Raw genomic sequence first — 20,815 nt, 5'->3', positions numbered from 1 at the left:
TTTCTCAAGATTAGTTCTTTTATTTATTTTTTTTGAAAAAAAAAAAGATTGTCAATTATTTGTCAAAAACTGTTTTTGTTGCAGGCCTCTCTTCTGTAATCTCTGCAACAGAGCTGCTCCCGCCTTCGTCCACCGAAAATCTAAAACACTATAACTCCTCGTTTGTGTGACTGCTGCCTTCACAGTAGTCTGAAATCCAAAACAGAAAGACAAAAAAAAAAAAAAAAAAAGAACATGAGCGAGAGAGATGGCAGTTAATGACTTGTGAACAATAATTAGTAGATGAATGAAAATCTTGTATTATGTTGCTACGTTGTGTTATGTTGATTTATGACACAAAAAAACTAAGATTTAATCAGCTGGAGGTCATCGAGACGATTCTAGAAAAGTGGACAGTTTGAGTTTGTTTCTATGCTACAGAAATGTCTCGGGATAATTATGTCTTTCTTTGAAAATAAAACCTTTTGACTTTCAGCTGATTCAGATTCTCACAAATGGCCTCTCTGTCATCTCTGCTGTTACATAACCGCCGCTGTCGGGCAAAAACCTTGTATCTCCAAAACCGAAAATGAATAATTTGAACAAAAACATTTGAATTGAGCTATTTTTCCTCACACAAATATCACCTCGTCACTGTTTAAACATTTGTAAAAAAACAAACACAGACAGACGTAAAGGGTGACCAATAGCATTGATTTATGAAAAAAAAAAAAATATATATATATATATATATATATATATTTAAGTGACGACATATGGAGATACAAGGTTTCTGCCCGGCAGCGACGATAAGGCTGCGGAAGCTATAAGCAATATAAGATGATGAACCCTCGTGTTGTCTTCCCGCTGACCATGCACTTGTTGTCCTCTAGGGTCCAAATAGAAAATTAACACTTTTCGGAAGCTTTTTTCGATGATTTTTGACACTTTTTCCGGCATTTTTGTCCATTTTTTTGGGGAACTTTTTTCAACATTTTTGTCGCTTTTTTCGACTATTCGCGCTTTTTTTCACTACCACCAGTATATGTGCCACTAACACCAACTTATTATCAATACTTTCACACTTTTCTTTGGAATTCATGATCAATTAACCTCATATAGGAAATTATACCTATTTTTTTGTAAAAAAAAAAAAAGAAAAAAAAAAAAGCAGAAATTATTAATTAATTTGACTAATATTAGAGGAGCGTACTGCATGCTGCTGGATAATCACAGACTTGCGTATGTCAAAGTTTAGTCAGGATACTGTTTAGAAACCATTTCAGTTTTTTTTTCAAATGCTGTAAAATTGAATGAAACAAAACTCAAAATCCAATGAAAGTAGTGATCAGTACTTTGACTTGCGAAGCGCGTTGTAGGGATGTTATTTTGGGGGTTATTTGGTTATAAAGAAACCCATATTTCAGATAAAGACATTTTAAAAAAACGGGTCAAATTTGACCTGAGGACATCACCAGGGTTAAATGGACTGCAGATGGGAAAGTCATCTTCATATGTCGTAGCAAAGGGAAACGCAGAAACGAGCAAAACGGATTTCAAATGGTGTTTTTTTTCTACAACAAAGCACGTGGGGTCACTTTCCAAAAAAATGACTCGAGAAAGAAAGACAAAGTGATTCCAGTGGATGTGAGGCGTGACACAGATATCCTGTGTGAGGGGAGGGGGGGGGGATGAACGTAAAAACCAAAGAGCTGCATCATATCTGTGTGGAGAAGCGGTGGTACCTGAGACTCTGTTGCATAACTCCTCGTGCACGTGCTCGACGTCCTGGCTGAACAGAGAGATGATATCATCCTCCAGCTCCTCCACCACGGCTTCACACTGAGAGGAAAAACACGAGAAAAAGACTTGGCCTGGGGGAAACAGAGCTGAGGCGGCTCGGCCATGCATACACAACACAACACACACACACACACACACACACACACACACACACACACACACACACACACACAGTGTCTTATTCGCACAATGGCGGTCACGCCGGTTGCAGGGCGGTGGCCATGTTTTCCCTTCTGTTTGCCAAACTGTTCAGCCATTTTGACAACTCCACGGTCGCGCCGCTAAAGCACAACTCCTCGGATTCACTGGGAGCTTGGTATTTACTTCAAGCTGATTAGGAGTCCGGACTCCATTATTATTTCATTGATTTTAAGCAGGTAGTCCTGGAAAGAATTTGGATTTTTTTTATTTTTTTCAAAAACCTGCGCAAAAAAAGCAGCCACCTGACCTGCAATGTGTAAAAGCAATACTTTTTTTAGCTTCTATGTATTAAATGAAGTGAGCAGCAAGATCAGGATCAAGCTGAGTCAATCCTGAATCCTAAAACAAAGCACACGGAGCTCCCTTTTGAATCTAGCTCAAGCTCATTAAATTAGCTTGGGCTTTGAAAACGTTGGTCGTTTTCAGGTCCGTCTGCAATAACCAGATCTACAGGATGTATGGGTATGGCAAACTAAATATGGACATGAATCTTAAGCATCCCGCTAACCCAAATTAAGACGATAAAAGGAAATATTAAAGCCTTTGAGGTGGTTCTGTTCCTTTCTACTTCACTTTTTCTTCTTGCACGGAGAACCTTTATCAAATTCACTGAACGGTCCTAATCCAAACATGGTTTTTATAGATCTATTTTATTTTTAAATGGTTTTAATTTAAAGAGGTAAGGAGGACCTGGCCTTACAGACGGTGTATGTATTCCACTAGAAAGGATGTTACGTTGACCCTGTCACATACAGAATGAAGATTTTCTTTGGTGTTAACTTGATATGATCAGCAATATCTGAATGAATCGTCACAAAAAACACAAGTTGTATTCGAGTCATTCTGAAGGAGAACATCTTTGGATTAGTTACCGTAACATGTGATCACAGTGAAAGCCCTCAGCATGTTCTATCGCAACAGGACACATAATCCACATTTTTGTCCCATTCATAAATAACACTATCAATACTTTACGTCACTCCTCCTGCAAGGTGGACACTGACACATCACTAAATTCAAACAGGTTGCCCCAAACGAACTAGTCAACTTTTTTCAACCCACTACCTGCAGGTGGAACTGTCGACTGAACCAATCGGCTTGCTAAAATGTGACACATTTAGGTGAAAAAGTAAAGGAGGTTATACTGCAATACGTGGGATCTGAAATGTGGACAATGGAACTTTAGACAGTAAAGACTCCCAGAGACTTGAAAGTAAAAAAAAAATATTTCTTTTTTTATTTAAGTATATGTTCAATTTTGAGAGTTCTAATTTCTTAGATATGTGTTGTTTTAATATTTCTATGTGTAACAATTATTTCCCCTTTTTTGAAATGTTTCTATAGGTCTAAAATTAAGTTCAGTAATTGACATAAATTGAACTATATAACACACACACACACACACACACACACACACACACTCCTACATTTAAAAAGGATTGGCAGTTGAGTTAATTAAATAGTTTGGCCTTCTAAAACTATAAACAACTATATATTTGGAGGTTTTGCTACAGTAGCTTTACAACTGCCTTGCACTTCCTGTTTACGCCATTGATTTCTTCTGATTGGACAGTGCCATAAATGTTTCCTAGCAACCAATTCACACAGGGTCTCCACAACAAAGACATTCCTTCAATCTTAATGGATCAACCCAATTTAGTAAATGAGTAGTTTGAAGGTAGCTAGTTACTGAGAACCTAGCAAGAACTTTAAGCACAAACTTAGTGAAGGATGAAGCTGGTGTCAACCTGTCCTGATCCAATGCCTCCTTATAACACAGTTATGATTATGGATTACAGCTCTAGTACAAATACACTATATATCACAGTTTAATTATGCACTTTTTTTTTTTTACTCACTGCGAATTTCATGGAGTTGGATGCCTCAGGTCCGTCGAACTGGAAATTTTTAAAGTCGGGGAAGTCCCCGGTGGCCCCGCTACTCCTGGGAGCAAACCTCATGTACTGTTTGTGCTGGGTGTCGGGGTCCACGTGGAGGGCGTAGTCACTCATGCTGTTACACACCCCCTCCAGGAGCTCGCTGAGGTGAGTCTCGGAGCGTGCGAGAGGTACCTGACCACACCACCGAGAGACAAGGGGGGGGGGGAACATGGAGACCAGATTTTGAGCCGTTTGGTAGCGTGAGTGTCCAGGCCTGGATCTTTGGTCATGTGACATTCCTCTTACTCTCCCAATGTTTCCTATGTTCCTAACGTAAAAATAAAACCTAACCTAAAAATAGTAAAAAAAAAAAAAAAATACACTTCTGAAATGGCACCTGTGTCACTGCCATGGCACAAAATGGTTAGCTTATGCTGAGGAAAACAAAAAAGTCTTTATAAACCAGTCTGATGTTGACAGTCCTCAGAGTGTGGGTTGCCCCGGTGTCAGCTGTGTTCCACCACAGGGCTCAGCGCGGGTCAGCTGGGTGACCTCTTGTTTCCGCTGTGTTTTCTCCATCCTCACTAACAAACCTCAACCTCCAACTCTGACTTTTAACCTGCGCGCATACCCTCCCCACCTCTCCATCCAAACTCCACCGTTCTCTTCCTTCTCCCCCTCCCCCCCTCCTTTCGAGGACAAAACAGCGAGGCGGTGGTGTCTAGACGGGTCAAGACAGGTGCAGCGCCCTGCGCACACCATTCCCCGGAAGGAGATTGGGTGACAGGGGTGACGCCCGGGGGATGAGGGGGGCGAGGATGGGGCGGTGAAAGGGGGTGAAAGGGGTGGGGGGGGGGAGGTGCTCTTTACACCTCCAAGTAGGGTTGGAAAAAGCCAACGGGAGGGGTTGGTTTCCTGAGAAGGGTGGGGTCAGTGGAGGAGATGGGGAGAAGCAGGAGGCCTCAACAGAAGCCAAGTGCAGGGTAAACAGCTCATTTTCTCAGCTCCTGCACTGCTTCTGCTGCTCTTTTTTGGTCCATTCATCCCCCCCTACACCCTCCAATGATCAAAGGAGGAAATCTTCCTTGTCTTCTTTTGGTCAAAAGGTGGCAGGGTGGGTGTGGGGGCAGGGGGAGGTTTAGGGGGGTGCGATAGAAGAGAGGAAGAGGGGAGGGGTTGGAGGGCATCTTGCAGATGAACTGGATTTTGTAACAATGTAGATATATTATTCCCTGACCCCCTTTTGTCTCTTTTCAGAATTGGCTGTGTTCCCTTCCGGGCCAAGCCCACTGATTACATTATACATACACACAAACGTGCACGCACACACGCACACACACACACACAGACACAAACGTGCACACACACACACACACACACACACACACACACACACACACACACACACACACTCCGAGATGTCACAAAGTGACAAAGGGCCTCTCCACCATCTGTGTTCCTTCCTTTGCGTTCTCAGTTTTTCGGCCTCTTCCTCTGCTCCGTCATAGTAAAAAAAATGAGTCAAAACCCGTTCACTAATCCCTCTGTCTTTCAGGTCCACCCCACCTATTTAACTTCTGATTCATTCAGCACAGGATCCCTTGAGCTTGACAACACTGTTGTGCTGAGGAGGAAGGAAGTTGGCCAGTCAACAGAATGGGTTACAGCACGGGGCCAAAGGTTGGAGGGCGAGCACCGAGGGATGTAGGTCACGCAGGCCAATGACGATGAGGTTCACCTATCAATCAAAATCTGCTTGTGATGACTTTGACACCAGTGGCGACATTTCATCCACTGAGTGAGGGGAAACGAGTGATAATGTCTAGTCGTTTGGGGACAGATGTGAGTGGGGCTGATTGTTTTCATTGTCTACTGATGTGCACATGACTTTCTCGATCAATTAATTAATCATTTGGTCTAACAAATGTGCAAAATGTCTCGTATTGTTCTACCAACATTCACAAAACCAAAGATTTTCAGTTTCCAGCAGATCAGCCCATGTGAGAGGCTGGAACCAGGACCGTTTCTGTCATTTTTTTTATACAATTAGGCTCCAAATCAAAATTGTTGTTGATCAATTTTCTGTTGGACCAATCTTCTCGCCTCTACAAACACAGGACCCAATCATCTTTGCTCAAGGTCTGCTTACTAGCTTTTATTAATATTTTATGGGCTTCATCAGCAGATGGAGTTTGCTCATTTGTCATGGAGATGGCTTAGTGGCCATTATTTATTATTACTTACTTTTTTTAAATTCATATTATTAATTATTAAGTTTATATTGTCAAACTTGAGTTTCCATAATCCAAAATGTATCTTCAAATTTAAGGTTGTACTTGATATCATGACATTTGGCCTAAAACTAATTAAAATGTAATTTGAATTCTATTCTGTTGAGTTTTGGGAGTCCTGGGTAGATGGTTTGGTTCATCCCATTGACTCCTTATTCATGTTTATTATGGGACAGATCTCAAATATACATAAACATAAGCTGTATCAGATATTATGATGATGGGTATGATTACAGCCTCAAATAATCTGAAGGTTTTGGAAATTAGCTAAAGCGTCAGATTTTATGGATTAGGCAAATACAATGAAAGAGATAGCATTTTTTAACTAGATCAAATTTTTTTTTTAATTTGTAATATAAAAGAAGTAGAAATAACTACATATATATATATATATATACATATATATATATATAAAATAAACAAACTACAACTAATGACCTCTTGTGAGTGTGACATGTTTTCTTTTCATCTCATTTCATTGTTGACTGGGTCTTTCATGTCTTGTAGTTATGTCTACTCGTGTAAAAGTACTGCATTTAAAATAAAAAATAAACTGTAAAAGTACACTAGTGTTAATCAGCAATATGTACATATAACTATAAAAAGTACTCAAATGGAAAATTACCCATTTCAGGGATTTATATTATGATGTATTATATGATTATTATTATTATTGATGCTTCATTACGTAAGTATCACTTACATGTGGTAGTTGGTCAGGCTGAAGCTAATTTTAAATACTTAATATAGTGTTGTTCATTCTTCATTTATAACAATGCATCATTTTTATTCAGTTCAATTCAATTTCATTATAGTTTCAAATCGTAACGTTATCTCGGGACAGTTTACAGATTATAGAGTAGGTCTAGACCACGCTATAATTTACAGTTTACATTTTTATATGAAGACAGCTAGTACTAGCTGTCAGGTACATGTAGTGGCGTAGAAAGTTAAGTGTCCTCCTTTTGCTTAATAAGCAGATCAAATCTTGGGTTGTATTGTTATTGTCTGACATCATATGATCATCAAACTATAAAAGAACTGTGGGACATCACATATCTGCTCAAAGGTGTCTTTTCTCATCATGTATATGAATTTGATAACACTGAGTTTGAAATTTAAACTCAAACTGAATCCTCAATTCTATCCAAACACCATAAAAAAAAAAGGACAACTCCCCCTGCCCGACAATAAAACCACGTCGGTCCATCTCAGCCCGTGCTTGGGACCGAGTCTTTATCATGCCATGCTACAAAATGGTTTGGAATTAAACCCCTTCCTTGCCAGTCGGAGTCTTGTGAAAGGGAGCTGTCAGTCACAGCGTTGTTTGAAGAATGGGGCTGGGGGGCGGTGGTGGCGCTGGGGGGAAGAGACCGGTTGGGCCAGAGAATAGGCTTCTCAGGGATGCTATCCTCCATTCAATTCCCATTGGATAGGGAGCCATTATTGCACCGCTGTGGACAGGGGCCTTTCAATTTCATTGTCCTGGTGTTATGGGCCAATGAAGACCCATAAATTAATAATAATAATGATATTGTCATCAAAGCGGCGAGTGGAAGGAGAAGCTGAAATGTCATTTCTAACCATTATGCCGTTTAAGGCAGGGATTAGTTGATAAGAATGTCCGTGATAAAGGTTTGATGATAATAATATCACTTCATTATGACACAAGAGAAATATTGAAGCGATTTGTAATTAGCTGGCAATTCTGACTGTAAATGATATGCGTCCTCAGAATAGCATTAAACCATAGCCTAGAGCTGGTTCATGTTTGCAGATTTGAAAGATGGAGGATGGAGAACAGGTGACGCCTGGCACAGTGCTTAAAAGCAATAGGGCAACATTTTGGGGAAATAAGCTTAGCTGGTTTAGTTTGATGAGCATATAAATATCAATTCAGGGTTGTTGCTAGAAGGGATACAGCTACAAGTTACGCAAAATTACGAAAAAATCTCGCAAAATCTAATCTAATATAATTTTAATACTTTCACCGAGGAAACGTGTTCAATCATTCAGTTTCCTAAATTTAACTCGTCGTTTTGGTGCCTAAACGTAACTGTCGTCGCCGTAGCTGTATCCCTTCTAGCCGCAACCTCAATTCAGAGTCAGGGCAGGGTTAGCTTGGATTAGCATGAAGACTTGAAGCAGGGAGATAATGCTAGCCTGGCTCTGTCAAAAGGAAATTAAAATTGTTGTTTTAGGAGTAGTTACACGCTGGTACTATTTCTCAGTGGGAAGTCAGTGATAGATCATGTCGTCGTTGCTGGTCGTTGGGATCTTGAGGCACAGTGTGATGCTCTGTTCACCCTCCCAAGTTAAAAAATACACCTAGAAAGACCTCTAAAGCTAACGTGTTGTATCTTGTAACTTTTTTTTTTGTTTTGCTGGAACTATTTCTGGACCACCTCCATTGCCTGTGTGCCGCTTCCTGACGTGTTGTCATCACAGTGAGGTTGCCAGGTTGGTACCGTCGTGCCTGTGCAGAGATCAAAACCAAAACCTGTACCCACCAACCGTATCTGGCTCCCCACACTATAGCTGGAGACTACAGTGTAATGGGTGAATGGATACACGGTTTGCTCGTCAAGAAATAGTTACAGCTTGTAACTCCCCCTCAAACCACACATTGGTTGATTGTTGGTTAGGGTTCAATACCGAAACTCGGTGCCAATATGACACCAGTTCCAAATGACCGGTATCTACCGGACCGAATGACAACTCAAATTGCAGTGCCATTTAAATGCCTGCTCTGCACTCCGGTGGACGTTAGAGGCAACAGAAGCATCACTACACGTGACGCTACTTAACATTTCACTTGGCAGGAGGTAAAATTAGCCTAGTGTTAGCTAATTGCTGGCTTAAAAACGGTTTAAATGCTGAAAGCTAAACGGTCCAACATTGTGGCTGTATTTCACTGGAAAGGATTCCAACACCAGGACTACAACAGTCTACAGCTAAAGACACAGAGGAGACTAGCTGCACCATGGCCACTGATGCTGTGGGAGTTGTCGGAGAAACAACACCGGCAATGGTGCGTTAAACTGCAACTTGTAAGCTCGTGGTACATTCAAAGTTATTGTAAAATAACCTTCTGCCATCTAGTGGTTCAACAGCAAGTGACTGATGAAATAAGTTACTGTTATAAGTTATTGTTAATACATTTTAAATAAATTGTTTAAATTTGACCATATGGCCTTAGCAATAAACAAGCCGTTCTTTAATGTCACTGAATATTAATTTGCGCTTTTCTTTTCTTACTTAAGTATCGGTTCAGGCACCGGCACCGTTTTAAAAGTATCGTTTTATCACTGGTAATGGGAAACAACCCAAACGATACACAACCCTAGTGTTTTCACTTTGGAGGGTGTACAGAGGTTCACATTGGGCCTCATTCACCAATATCTTCCTAAGTTTTCTCTTAAATATGTTCTTAAGAAAGTCCCTAACAAAAGTCTACGTCTGATTCATGACATGTTCTTAAACAGCAGAATTGTTCACAGGTGTGTTCTTAGAATGATGAATCCCAATGTCTTTGTAAATTGAAAGCTTGTGCCCGTTGCTCCTATTTAGCATAGGTAAACGCCCCGTTAATTCCCATAAAAGGGCATGACATGGCAGGGCCGTGTCGCATGCACCCTTAGAGAAATGTCCAACAGACGTGGCAAAGACGGTGGAGGCCTTGACTCCAAAAGAAAGAAAAACTTTAGTAATTCTGAAGTGGAAGTACTGCTGCAAGAAGTTAGCGAAATACGAGACATCATATTTAGTAGAGTCAGCAGTGCATACTAAGATGCAAATAAAACTGATGCATGGAATGCAGTTACTCATGCAGTGAACGCTGTTTGCGGAGAAGGGCGCAGAACCGATGAAGTAGAAAAGAAATGGTTTGATCTGAAATCTGAGGCAATTTTTTTTATTTCAGAAAGAAGATACTATTGGGGTATAAATAGCGTGATCACTTATTATTGGATGGCAGGGTTCCCCGTTAACATAATTGATGTGAATTGAAGGCAAAGCAAGTTTATTTGTATAGGCCTAGCACAGTTCATACACAATGGCAATTCAAAATGCTTTACAAATGAGCAGTAGTGTGTATTTCTTAAAACAAACAAACGTATAATTATGTGTAAAATAATGAAAATAATTAGTTACAAAATGGAGAGAAATGTTACATTTTAAATTAGAACGGACAAAACCGATATAACTACTTACTTTGCGCAAACATGTCAGCGCTCAATTGTGCGTAAGAGTGCTCTTGAGTGTGCGTAGATTCTGTTCCTACCTAAGAACAAATCCCAAATAAGAAAACATTGGTGAATGCCAGAATCTTCGTGAAAACTGCGTAAGTGGGGTTTAAGAACACATTTGTTCTGAAGAAGGTTTGGTGAATGAGGCCCATTGACATGATCCCTTACAGAATCCCCACAGAGAAACAGTTCCAGGACATAAATGCCCTTAAAACCACAAACCTTCTTTTATACATTTCTGTTCATGGATTTAACAAACAGGAAATGGAAATGGGGCATGCTGGTAGCTGAATGTTTGATGCAGGGGCCTGTTGCATGTCATCTCTCTCTGTCTCTCTGTGTGTGTGTGTGTGTGTGTGTGTGTGTGTGTGTGTCTCTCTCTCTCTCTCTAACCCAGCAGAGAGAAAATGCAAAACCTCTCTGGATTAAAAAAAGAAGAAAAAAAAAATCAGTTAAACTGCATGTCACCTCACTCAGTCACATTTCTGTGCCATGATATTATGTGTCACTGTGTCATTGTGCATCCTCTCATTCTCAATGCATGACTTCCCACCGGTCACTATGAGATCAGCTCACCGCTCCAACTAAGTTCAATGTCTTTGGAGGCCCTAAATGTGGCATTGTTGCGGCAGGCAGGTTTAACTTTTGTGCCACAGAGCAGCCCCATGCCCCCAGGAAGTCCTACTGTGAGGAGGCCAAAGAGCAGAGACTTAAAACCTGCAAATCCTCCTCACTGATGGCATCTAAGCTGTGACATCCCTCCCTCTCCGATTCACACTAGGTCAAAAGCTGCTGAAAAGGAGGGAGCCGGGAGGGCATGGGATCAAGGTTTGGCTTCTTCTGTGGCTCAGTAACATTTGATTGACCAAACAATGCAACAGGTGGAGGTTCGTGTCAGCTAAGGGCAGAGGAGGAGCTCATCTCTGGAGGAACCACACTATCCTGGGCCTGGTGACTACAGCATGACAACCCAAACTCTTTTCACCAGAAAAGCTGATCTGGGTTGTAGTAATGCATACAAAGAAGAATCCTCCACTGTTAGATATATAAACCAGGGCGTCTGTCCATGAGAAAGTCCGAGAAGACATTTTTAAGACCAAAAATGTAGAATAAGTAAATAAATAAATCATGGAGCAAGGGTTCAGTTGCCAAGTTTGGTTTAGTTCAGTATAACAGAGATGCTCACAAGTCGTTGAGCTAGAGTCCAAGTCAGGTCTCAAGTCTGTCATGGTTATAATGAGTGTTGTATTACCTGCTGACTGCTTAGAACACTGTATAGCTATATATAAAAACGTTAATTCATCTTTTCACAACATCTAGAGAACGACAGTCGGAGTTAACCTCCAAATAGGTCTTGTTTGGGCCTCGTTGTACTGTATGAAGTTTTTAAGTCAAGGCTTTAGCTCATCAGACGTTTCCTAACAATAAAGATTGTTCACGAGTCCAGCATCTCAAGTCCGAGTCTGAAGTCCTTTGAGGATAAGTCTCAAGTCAAGTCTGAGACAGTGTTAAATCACAGCTCCAGAAAGGGTTAGGGTTAGGAGACAACGAGAGGGACCAATTAGGTAGGTACATTGCCATGAGCTGTGTACTGACCAAGCCACAACCTTGGTGCTGAAAATAATGAAGCCAACAAGAAGGTGCCACGTGAGGCTGGCTCGAAAAGGGAGTCAATCCCCATAGACAACCATGTAAAAATGCTAAACTATACAGCACGATTAAACACGTTTACAGCCTGAACGTCATACTATTAATTTAAAAAGGACGAGTGGGAGGTGGGTTTGCCTTAGCAGATCAGCAGAGCAGTTTCAAAATATTCTTGTAAATACATGACATAAGCATCAATTCAGTGAGCATGTTAGCATAACCTTTGCCTGTGTGCGTTTACTGGAATCATTTGCTGTAAAATGACACACACACACACACACAGACACACACAGACACACACACACACACACACAGATAGACACACACACACAGCTAGGGGGGCAAATTAAATGAAATCCAAGTAGAACCCACGGGGGGCACAAGAAGAGTAATTAGCATTCATATCTAAATTAATCCACCTTTAGACAACTGCCTAATGAGAAGCCAAGAATGACACAGATAGCAGCATTAATGGCACCATGAAGGACACTTTAGATGTGGATGACATAAATGCAGTATCCATCGTGGGGACTAACCACCATAAGGGCTGGTGTTCAAATGCTTCAGATACTTTTGTCATAGAGAGATAAAAAAAATTTAAAAAAAACCCACATCTTTATGCAGTGTGGAGTCTCAGCTTGTTTTTGTCATTAGCCCCTCCCTTTCTCACAGCTTGTTCAAGGCGGAAATGTTGCACCGTTATACGCCTCACTGTTCTGTTTAAAAAGGTACATACACGGATTGGGGGAACAGAGTTGTTTGACCGTTAAAGGACAAATCCGGCACAAAATGAACCTAGGGGTTAATTACATATGTGTACCGAGTCGACCGTTCTCTGGGATATGTTTTCATGCTAATCGAATGTGACCGGTTTTATCGCAAACTGCTAATTACCTCATAACGCTAGTTGTCGGGGCACGAGGAAAGTAAAATGAAATCTTTATTTCTATACCACTAACAAGGCTCAAAATAGCACCACATTCCACGGTAGCATAATGAGGGTCCCTACATGTAAACCGAAGCATTGAGAACGTTGTAAGCGTACAGACAGTTTATTAAAAAGATAGTTTAGAAAGACAGTACCGTTCACGTATACATGCGGGCGCCATCTTGGGAAAACAGTCCCGACCAGTCGAACGACGAACGCCGTTCAACTAGAGCTGAACGGTCACTTGAAATCTCCCATGGTCCGTGGTTTCCCAGTGGGTCGATAGGAATTACGTTTGTGAAATGTAATTACATGGAAATGCATGAATTATATCTGTTGATTAAAATACATTGCACAGCGTTCGTCGTTCGACAGGTCGGGACTGTTTTCCCAAAATGGCGCCTGCCTGTATACGTGAACGGTACTGTCTTTCTAAACTATCTTTTTAATAAACGGTCTGTACACTTACAAAGTTCTCAATGCTAACAGAGCAGAATCGTTTTTTTTAATTTTTTTTATTGAGAGTCCCCTAGCGGCACGTTTAAAATAAAGATATTTTAGCCCTTTCGTCCAGCCATCTTGACTTACTGTGTGCAAGTGTCAGTACTTAAAAGGCCAGGAAATCAATAGCAGAGCTGGACACCTTATGATAGCCTGGTCCCTGGGCAATAGAGGATATCCAGGTTCCAGTGGGATGTGACCTCATTAGACCAGGAACAATAACCTGAATCCATAGTCTCACTGTGTTCACACAGCATCTCTCTCTCACACACACACACACACACACAAGATCAATCCACTCTGAGGAGTAAAGGACTGCAGCGATACCTCCACATCACTGATTACAGTAAAATGTTTAAGCGTTGCTTGATTTTGAATGAGGCCTGCCCAGTGTGTGCATATGAACTGAAAAAAACCTATGACTGGGATCTATTAAATTACCAGCGTACTTTTAACTGAAACATATTCATATAATGCAAGAATGACACGCAATAACATGGGAAACAGTCTGCATCTCTAGTCTGAAGCTGATGTGTCAGCATATACTTAAACCACTACATAACAGGCTTTTTCCTGCATAGAGGAATTTGTGGCGCCCCCCCACCCCAAAGAGGTTTTAGCCAGCACCAAAGGAAAATCACCAGCACCAAAATAATAGAAATTAAGAGAAACAATTTATAAATAAAATTTCATTTACTCAAGCATAAATAACATTTCACTTACTCAAGCATAATATATATTTTTGTTTATTACATTTTCAGAAGTAACAGGCAAATGCATGTAGATTTCTGTCAAATAAGGTAACACAGACTCTTTGCCTTTTCTGTACGCAGAGCGATCATGCTTACTGCCGTGCGTAGTCCCCCCCCACAGGCCCATCCTGAGTCGGGAAAAACCCTGCATACTACTTACAACTAAGGGTGCATGACATATCGACTCAATATCGTTGTCGTGATATCATGTTCGCAATATTATATCGAAAAGTGTAGGCGATAAGTATGCAATATTTTGTTTATTTTGTGGAGCGCTGCGTCCCGTCCGTTGGCTGTGTGGCTTAGTTGTGTTTGATTTTGGACCCGCTTGAAACGCTATGATGATCATGTTTCATCGGCCAGTTACCGTGCCACTTGCACATGTTAGTGCACGTCAGCACACAGGTCCACTACGTGACAAACCCTATGGAGCGTACCAAGTGTGGGCATATTTCGACAGAGTGACAGTGGAAGTGAAGAAACAGATAGAGACAACAAGACGGAACAAATCAGAGAAGAGAAAGAAAAGTTGTGTCCTGTTCTCTTTATTTATTATGTTGTAGTATACTGTCCAACCAGTCAAACATGTCCTGTTCTGTAGACATGGTCCTTATTTATTTATTCATGTTGTACCAGTCCAATATGACAGTCAGTTGAAATACACCCTGTGCTGTATTTGTTATGAATCTATTTTGATGCGTTTTCCCATAACTTTTGTAATTTTACATATGTTCGCAATATTCATAATCAGTTTTTTGTCACTATCGTGTAACCCTAGTAGTAAGGTGAGGGAATCTTTACATACACATCTGTGTCCCGTACCTTTTTGTCTTTCATGGTTCCATCGGGGTTGAGTCTAAAGCCGCCGACGTTGATGGTTTTCTTTGGGTCCACCTGACTGATTGAGTAGTTCAGTTCATCCACAATTGCCTTGCATGCTGGGAAACACAGGTAAAAACCTCAGTGACGGCAAGAAGACAAGTTGCATCTCATCGTCAGGAATTTAGTCAATACATTAAATGGAAAGGTAAAAAAAAGGTTCTTTCTTGGTAACTAAACAGTACTACATGTCCAACAGTGAGTATGTCACTCATAATAAACTAGAACGACTAACTCTCTTGGTGTTTAAGCTACAGATGTCTAATGAAAGGCAACAGGTGTCTGTCTAGGGTTGCAAAGGGGCGGAAATTGTCCGGTAAATTTCCGGAAACTTTCCATGGAAAGTTAAGCTGGGGAATTTTGGAAACATTCCAATTTGGAAACTTTCATGGGAATTAATGGAAATTATGGGAATTAATGGGAATTTACGAGAATTACCTGGAAATGTTGGGCAATTCATACAAACTCCATCTTATACAAACATAAATATAAACAATATAAATAACAAAGAAAAAAAACTCCCGTATTTTAAAAACTAAATGTTGGCAAGTATGTAGTAGCCTATGCTGATTACTGCCTGCGTGCATGTCATTAACGAATATAGGGAGGACATTCAACTGAAGTTGCATTAAATCAGGTTGTTTTAACCAAGATTATGCTGCAAGATGGGTTTTTCAACTACACTTAAGTTCCCTGTTATAGACTAACAGTATTATAACAAGCAACATTAAAAATATCCAGTTTATTCTCATTCATTCCTGTTTATTCCCATTAATTCCCATATATTCCCATGGAAAGTTTCCAACTTTGAAAATTCCCGGAATTTTGCAATCCCATGTCTGTCTAATAGATGAGACTGAGTTGTTGACAATATCGATCACGCACACAAAATGCTAGTAAAAGTGCTTTGATAACTTATCAAAGCAATGATTAGTATCAAATGATGAATTCATTTTTAGTCAACAGTCTTATTGGGCACAGATGATTAAACATTGACACTACTTTTATTTATGAATCATTCTTACTTGGGGTAAAAATGTTTAGTTAATTGGACTGATTTTGGATTTTTAAGGCCAAGACCAATATCAATATCAATATTTGAGTAAAAAACATCCAACAATGATATAATAAGACATAGGCCAATATTCATTTTTACAAGATAAACACATACGTAAGCATTTTTGAAAAGGTATCTCTCAAATGTGGTTATTAAAAGGAGTGGGACCAAGATAAGTAGAGAGTCGGACAATTGAAACCAAGTCGTCCATGCTGCCATTTCACTGCCGTGCTGTGACACAACTCGCCTCACCGTCTCCTACTTCTGAGTTTCGGCGATCTCGAGTAACCACGATTGGATGATATAAAAATGATCGCATAACCCAAACCTAGTCTTGTTACTTTCCAATAGTTCCTTTTGGGCTAAGTTCTTGTCTCCTTTATCTGTGCTAAGTAACAGTATAGCAAGCAGGAAACTTATTATGAACAATATTATTTGAGTAGCTTATTTGTTGCTTATGTTCCTAATTATCTCATTTAGTTTTCTTTTTGATTATATGTTTTACTTTGTGTTTGTATTTGTATTTTTAACATGTTCAATAAATTGACAGAAAAAAAACGTATTATATTATTATAACTTGTGCATAGAGTTACATGGTCGCACAGCATACTTGTGTTACTCTCCTGCACAAGGGATCGCAATTCAAATGTTGAACAGCAGACTCTACTTCATCAAATACAACCATTCAGTTAGAACACATGGTGACTTACCAGAGCAGTAGAGCACCTTGTCTCTCTTTCCCTGGCCGCTGCTGATGAAGACAGATAGCACCATCACAGTCATCTGAATAATCCATGAGGCCATATTGATAACCTAACAAGACAGACAGACAGACAGTTATACTGATAATCTAATTAGACAGTAGCACATTCTCAGTTAAGTCTAATTCATCACTATATACAGTGCTAAGGGATTTAAATTAGCAAAATGGAAGAAAAAAAAACATTAGCCTTTTTTCATTCAAGTTAAATATTATATTAGTAATTCATTAGCATTTATCAATTTTCAAGTGATTTGTATCATGATGAGGGTAGAAGCTCCTCCTGAGCCTCTCAGTGCTGGGCTGGTGTATTCCGTAACGTTACCTTCTGCAGTAATAATGTGTGACTCTACTTCGGTTAAGGTGGGAATAACAGGTGAACCAAACAGTAAACAGATTCAACTGTATTTTAACCTGTGCTGCTTGATGTATTGGGAGCATCCCGAATTGTAGGCTGACTCAAGTCGAATCATAAAATATATTTCATTGCGTTTTTGCTGCGACGATTGTTGGTCAGTCCGCAAGACCAAATTAAATTGCTAGATTTCGCTGCGGGGTTTGGTAGCCCGTACTGAACATATCGGCGCTAGCAGGTAGCTTGTCTTACCTGGCGAGGAGAGCAAGCTACACTGAGCTGGCAGCGGACGTAAAGTCGTTCGGACTCAAATGACAGCGGTGTTATGGATACAATGATGAGCTGTCATTAACTACTTTTTCTGTACGTACTTATATATCTTAGCACAAGTTATCGATCTATCACCAACTGACAGGTTTCATTATACTCATTACAAGTTTCCGGTCGTAACTTTCAAAGTAAAATCTATTGTTTAACAATTTGCAATATGTGAGTAATACATGGGCAGTAACATGTGGAGTAGCAATTGTTTTCCCAAAATGTGCATCCTCCACTACTTTGTCATACAACTTTACTCCACACAAGACGATTTCTGCTTTAATTTTGAAGGCACAGTCAAACTTACTTCTCCTCTCACTCTGCCTAGTTCCTTCTGACTTGGCGCAGTTGACAGTGAACCGTTGTGTCGAAGACTATTTCCCCGTCTATATGTGTATCCCCCGACCTAAATCTGAATCAAGCCATATCCCTAACCCTAACCACGGAGGAGGGCGCTACGAGAAACATCATTTTAACAGTAGGGAAACATTATTCGACGGGGGGAACAGACTTACGTGCCCAGCTGTGGTGTAGCCACGTTCAGTCAAGCTCCTGCCTGGTCAACCAATCATGTTCCATCTCAAAGAGCACGGACCAATCAAACAAATACGGTGTGTTCCCGGACGCCTTTGTTGATTAAGGAAATCAGAATAAATGTCTGCTTACGACAAATACAAGAAAATAGATCACTATCATCATACAATGCAATACATGCAATGTTATTTATTGACCATGCCCAAAACAACAACCCTCTCCTTGATATGATCAGGTACAATATGCAGATATAGGCTTTTATAAAAAACAGACTTATACATGTGTAGCTAACTCATGAAATGTTTCTGTGTTATGTATTGGTATGTTTATAAAAATCTACACAAAGGCTAAATTAATTTTATGCTGAAATAAAGTAGGCTGCTTGTGATCGCTGTAAACTGTAGGATCCTAAGAACTACTTCCAAATATAAAATCTCACCTCTACACACGTGTGTGTGTGTGTGTGTGTGTGTGTGTGTGTGTGTGTGTGTGTGTGTGTGTGTGTGTGTGTGTGTGTGTGTCAGTGACAGGGAGCCAGATGGCGTCTTCACAGGGAGATCTGACCTGGTTTCATTGCTACTAATTGAATGTAATCTATAACATCAAGGTCTTCATTGCACAGGTAGATGAAAATGTCCTCTGTACAGCATGACACGCAGTGGTGTGAAAAGAAGTGTCTGGTATAACAAAAAGCCATACAAATCCAAGCTGGGTAAAATTAGTCAGGGTAGACTGTTGTGAGGTAGGCTAAACAACATTTAGCAGAGTTGTTGAAAATTACTCTTTTTCAGAATAAGTGTGCTTTTGACTTTTAGGCATAGACTGTAAAAACTAGCGTATCAGTGAAGTTTGGACTTTTGGCCGTCGCCATCTTGGTTTTTTAAAACTGGACGTGACAATTTTCAGGCGAGAGGGTGGAGCTGGAGAGTATGACGCAGCCAAGCCTGTGTTGCAATGGCGCTGCGCTAAGCTAAATGCTAAAGAGGGAAGTTGGCCGATTTTCAACCCTTCTGAAGCGTGTCATCCAGTGGAGGTTTACCAGTAGGTAAACATGGCCTCCGGGTACTGCCGCCATTCATCTGCAGACAATCGGCAGACTTTTCCTTAAGTTACCAGCTAACGCTAGCGCTAGCTAGCTTGGTTGGCAGAACGCTAAAGAAGACATTTTCAGGCGACCAAAATGTTCCAATTAACTTAAAAAAAAAAAAAAAAAACAGTGAAAGGGTCAAAGTTTAAGACAAAAACATTGACAATGTGTATGTCTGTGTCCATGCATACATGCTTTACCAAGTTCTTCTCTGACATTAGGTTTGTTGTTGCCTACATATATCCGAGTAAGGACAACTGAGGCTCATTGAGTTTGTTCTACTATTCATCAAATTGAAGATCATACCGTCCAACACTCCCGTTTTCCCGGGTTTCTCCCGTTTTTTAGACCTATCTCCCGGACCCCTCCCGGTTTGTTATTTCTCCCGGGAAACTCCCGTAATTTGCATGGCCCAAACTCCTTTATAAATAATCGGACCAATATGTTTGTCTAATGTTGACCAGTTGCCAGATCTTGTATGAAACGCATCCTATTCACACAATCCACACACCATATACAATGTTCAAACCGTTTGTCACCTCAACCTGGCAACCTATAACCCAGTTGCGCAAGCTTCGCGGAAAGTTCAGACCCGAAAGCAAGCTGATAAAAATGGCAGGTGAAGGCGGTGTTCCCGCAAAGAAATCGAAATATAGCTGTACATTTCAACAGTGTTGGGCGCAACAATTTACATGCTTCTTACCTAGTCATATCGACAACCTCCACTCCATTACCCAGCACATTAAAACACAGCGGGTCTTGCAGTACACTTAACAGTACCCCCCAGTACCCCCCAGTACCCAACCCCTCCCCCGGTCGCGCCGCCATGCCCCCGCACTAGAGATGTCCAGATCCGATCACGTGATCGGAAATCGGGCCCGATCATGTGGTTTCAGACTCGATCGGAATCGGACGTTACCTCCCGATCAGGACTCGGATATATATGTATATATATTCTCATTATTTTTTAACACATCTATAGTTATGCGGTGGCACAGAGTTAGACCCTTTTGACTCCACACAGAAACAGCAACGCGTGCGGCATGACATCACTTTGTTGCAGAGACGCTATTGGTTAAATGCCGGCAAAGTAGAACACGGAAGCAGCTTGAAGCGGAAAGCGCGAGTATATCTGCGTTCTGGAGTTATTATTAAGTTGAATTATTATAGAAGTATCGGATCGGGACTCGGTATCGGTAGATACTCAAAATCAAATGACTCGGACTCAAGGGCAAAAAAACCTGATCGGGACATCCCTACCCCGCACTATGCTTAAGTTTTAGAGAGGATCAGAGCCACCAATTCAGGGGAAACGCAATGATGATATTAGTGTCTGTTATCTCAACTGAGCAACAATCTACTAGAAAGTGAGTATATACTGGTGTTTGAAGGCCTACTGATCAGCAGGAGTGTGTCAGATGAAGAGCCGCATGCTGACCTTTAACTAGACATCCAGACCAAACTAAGAGGTTACTTGAACTTTCCCACATCATCATGAGCTGTCAGCACTGCTGACCGTACAAGCAATATACGTTGTATACTGTATATATATGTGTAGTTTGTGTGTGTGTGTGTGTGTGTGTGTGTGTGTGTGTG

At 40.7% G+C, this 20,815-nt stretch overlaps 1 protein-coding gene across 7 annotated transcripts; it reads right to left on the bottom strand.

Annotated features, from left to right (window-relative positions):
• Positions 1-18,227, bottom strand: cnpy1 (canopy FGF signaling regulator 1). Of its 7 annotated transcripts, none has more exons than XM_031290943.2 (6): positions 18,114-18,227; positions 16,876-16,978; positions 15,052-15,167; positions 3,843-4,055; positions 1,725-1,821; positions 1-189 (listed from the first exon to the last, which is right to left on the bottom strand). In XM_031290943.2, exons 2-6 carry the CDS (start codon positions 16,967-16,969, stop codon positions 149-151), a joined length of 561 nt encoding a protein of 186 aa, XP_031146803.1. In that variant the 5' UTR covers positions 16,970-16,978; positions 18,114-18,227; the 3' UTR covers positions 1-148. The 7 variants fall into 7 exon arrangements, with proteins under 7 accessions (XP_031146803.1, XP_031146806.1, XP_031146802.1 ...); XM_031290946.2 differs by having other exon boundaries at positions 16,876-16,970; positions 18,114-18,217; XM_031290942.2 differs by having other exon boundaries at positions 17,906-18,172.
• Between the last annotated feature and the right edge of the window lie 2,588 nt (positions 18,228-20,815).

This window comes from Sander lucioperca, chromosome 9, assembly GCF_008315115.2.
Source record: "Sander lucioperca isolate FBNREF2018 chromosome 9, SLUC_FBN_1.2, whole genome shotgun sequence".
Classification (NCBI taxonomy): Eukaryota; Metazoa; Chordata; class Actinopteri; order Perciformes; family Percidae; genus Sander; species Sander lucioperca.
Note: the sequence above shows the minus strand (reverse complement) of the source record. Positions and strands in the feature narration are given on the sequence as shown.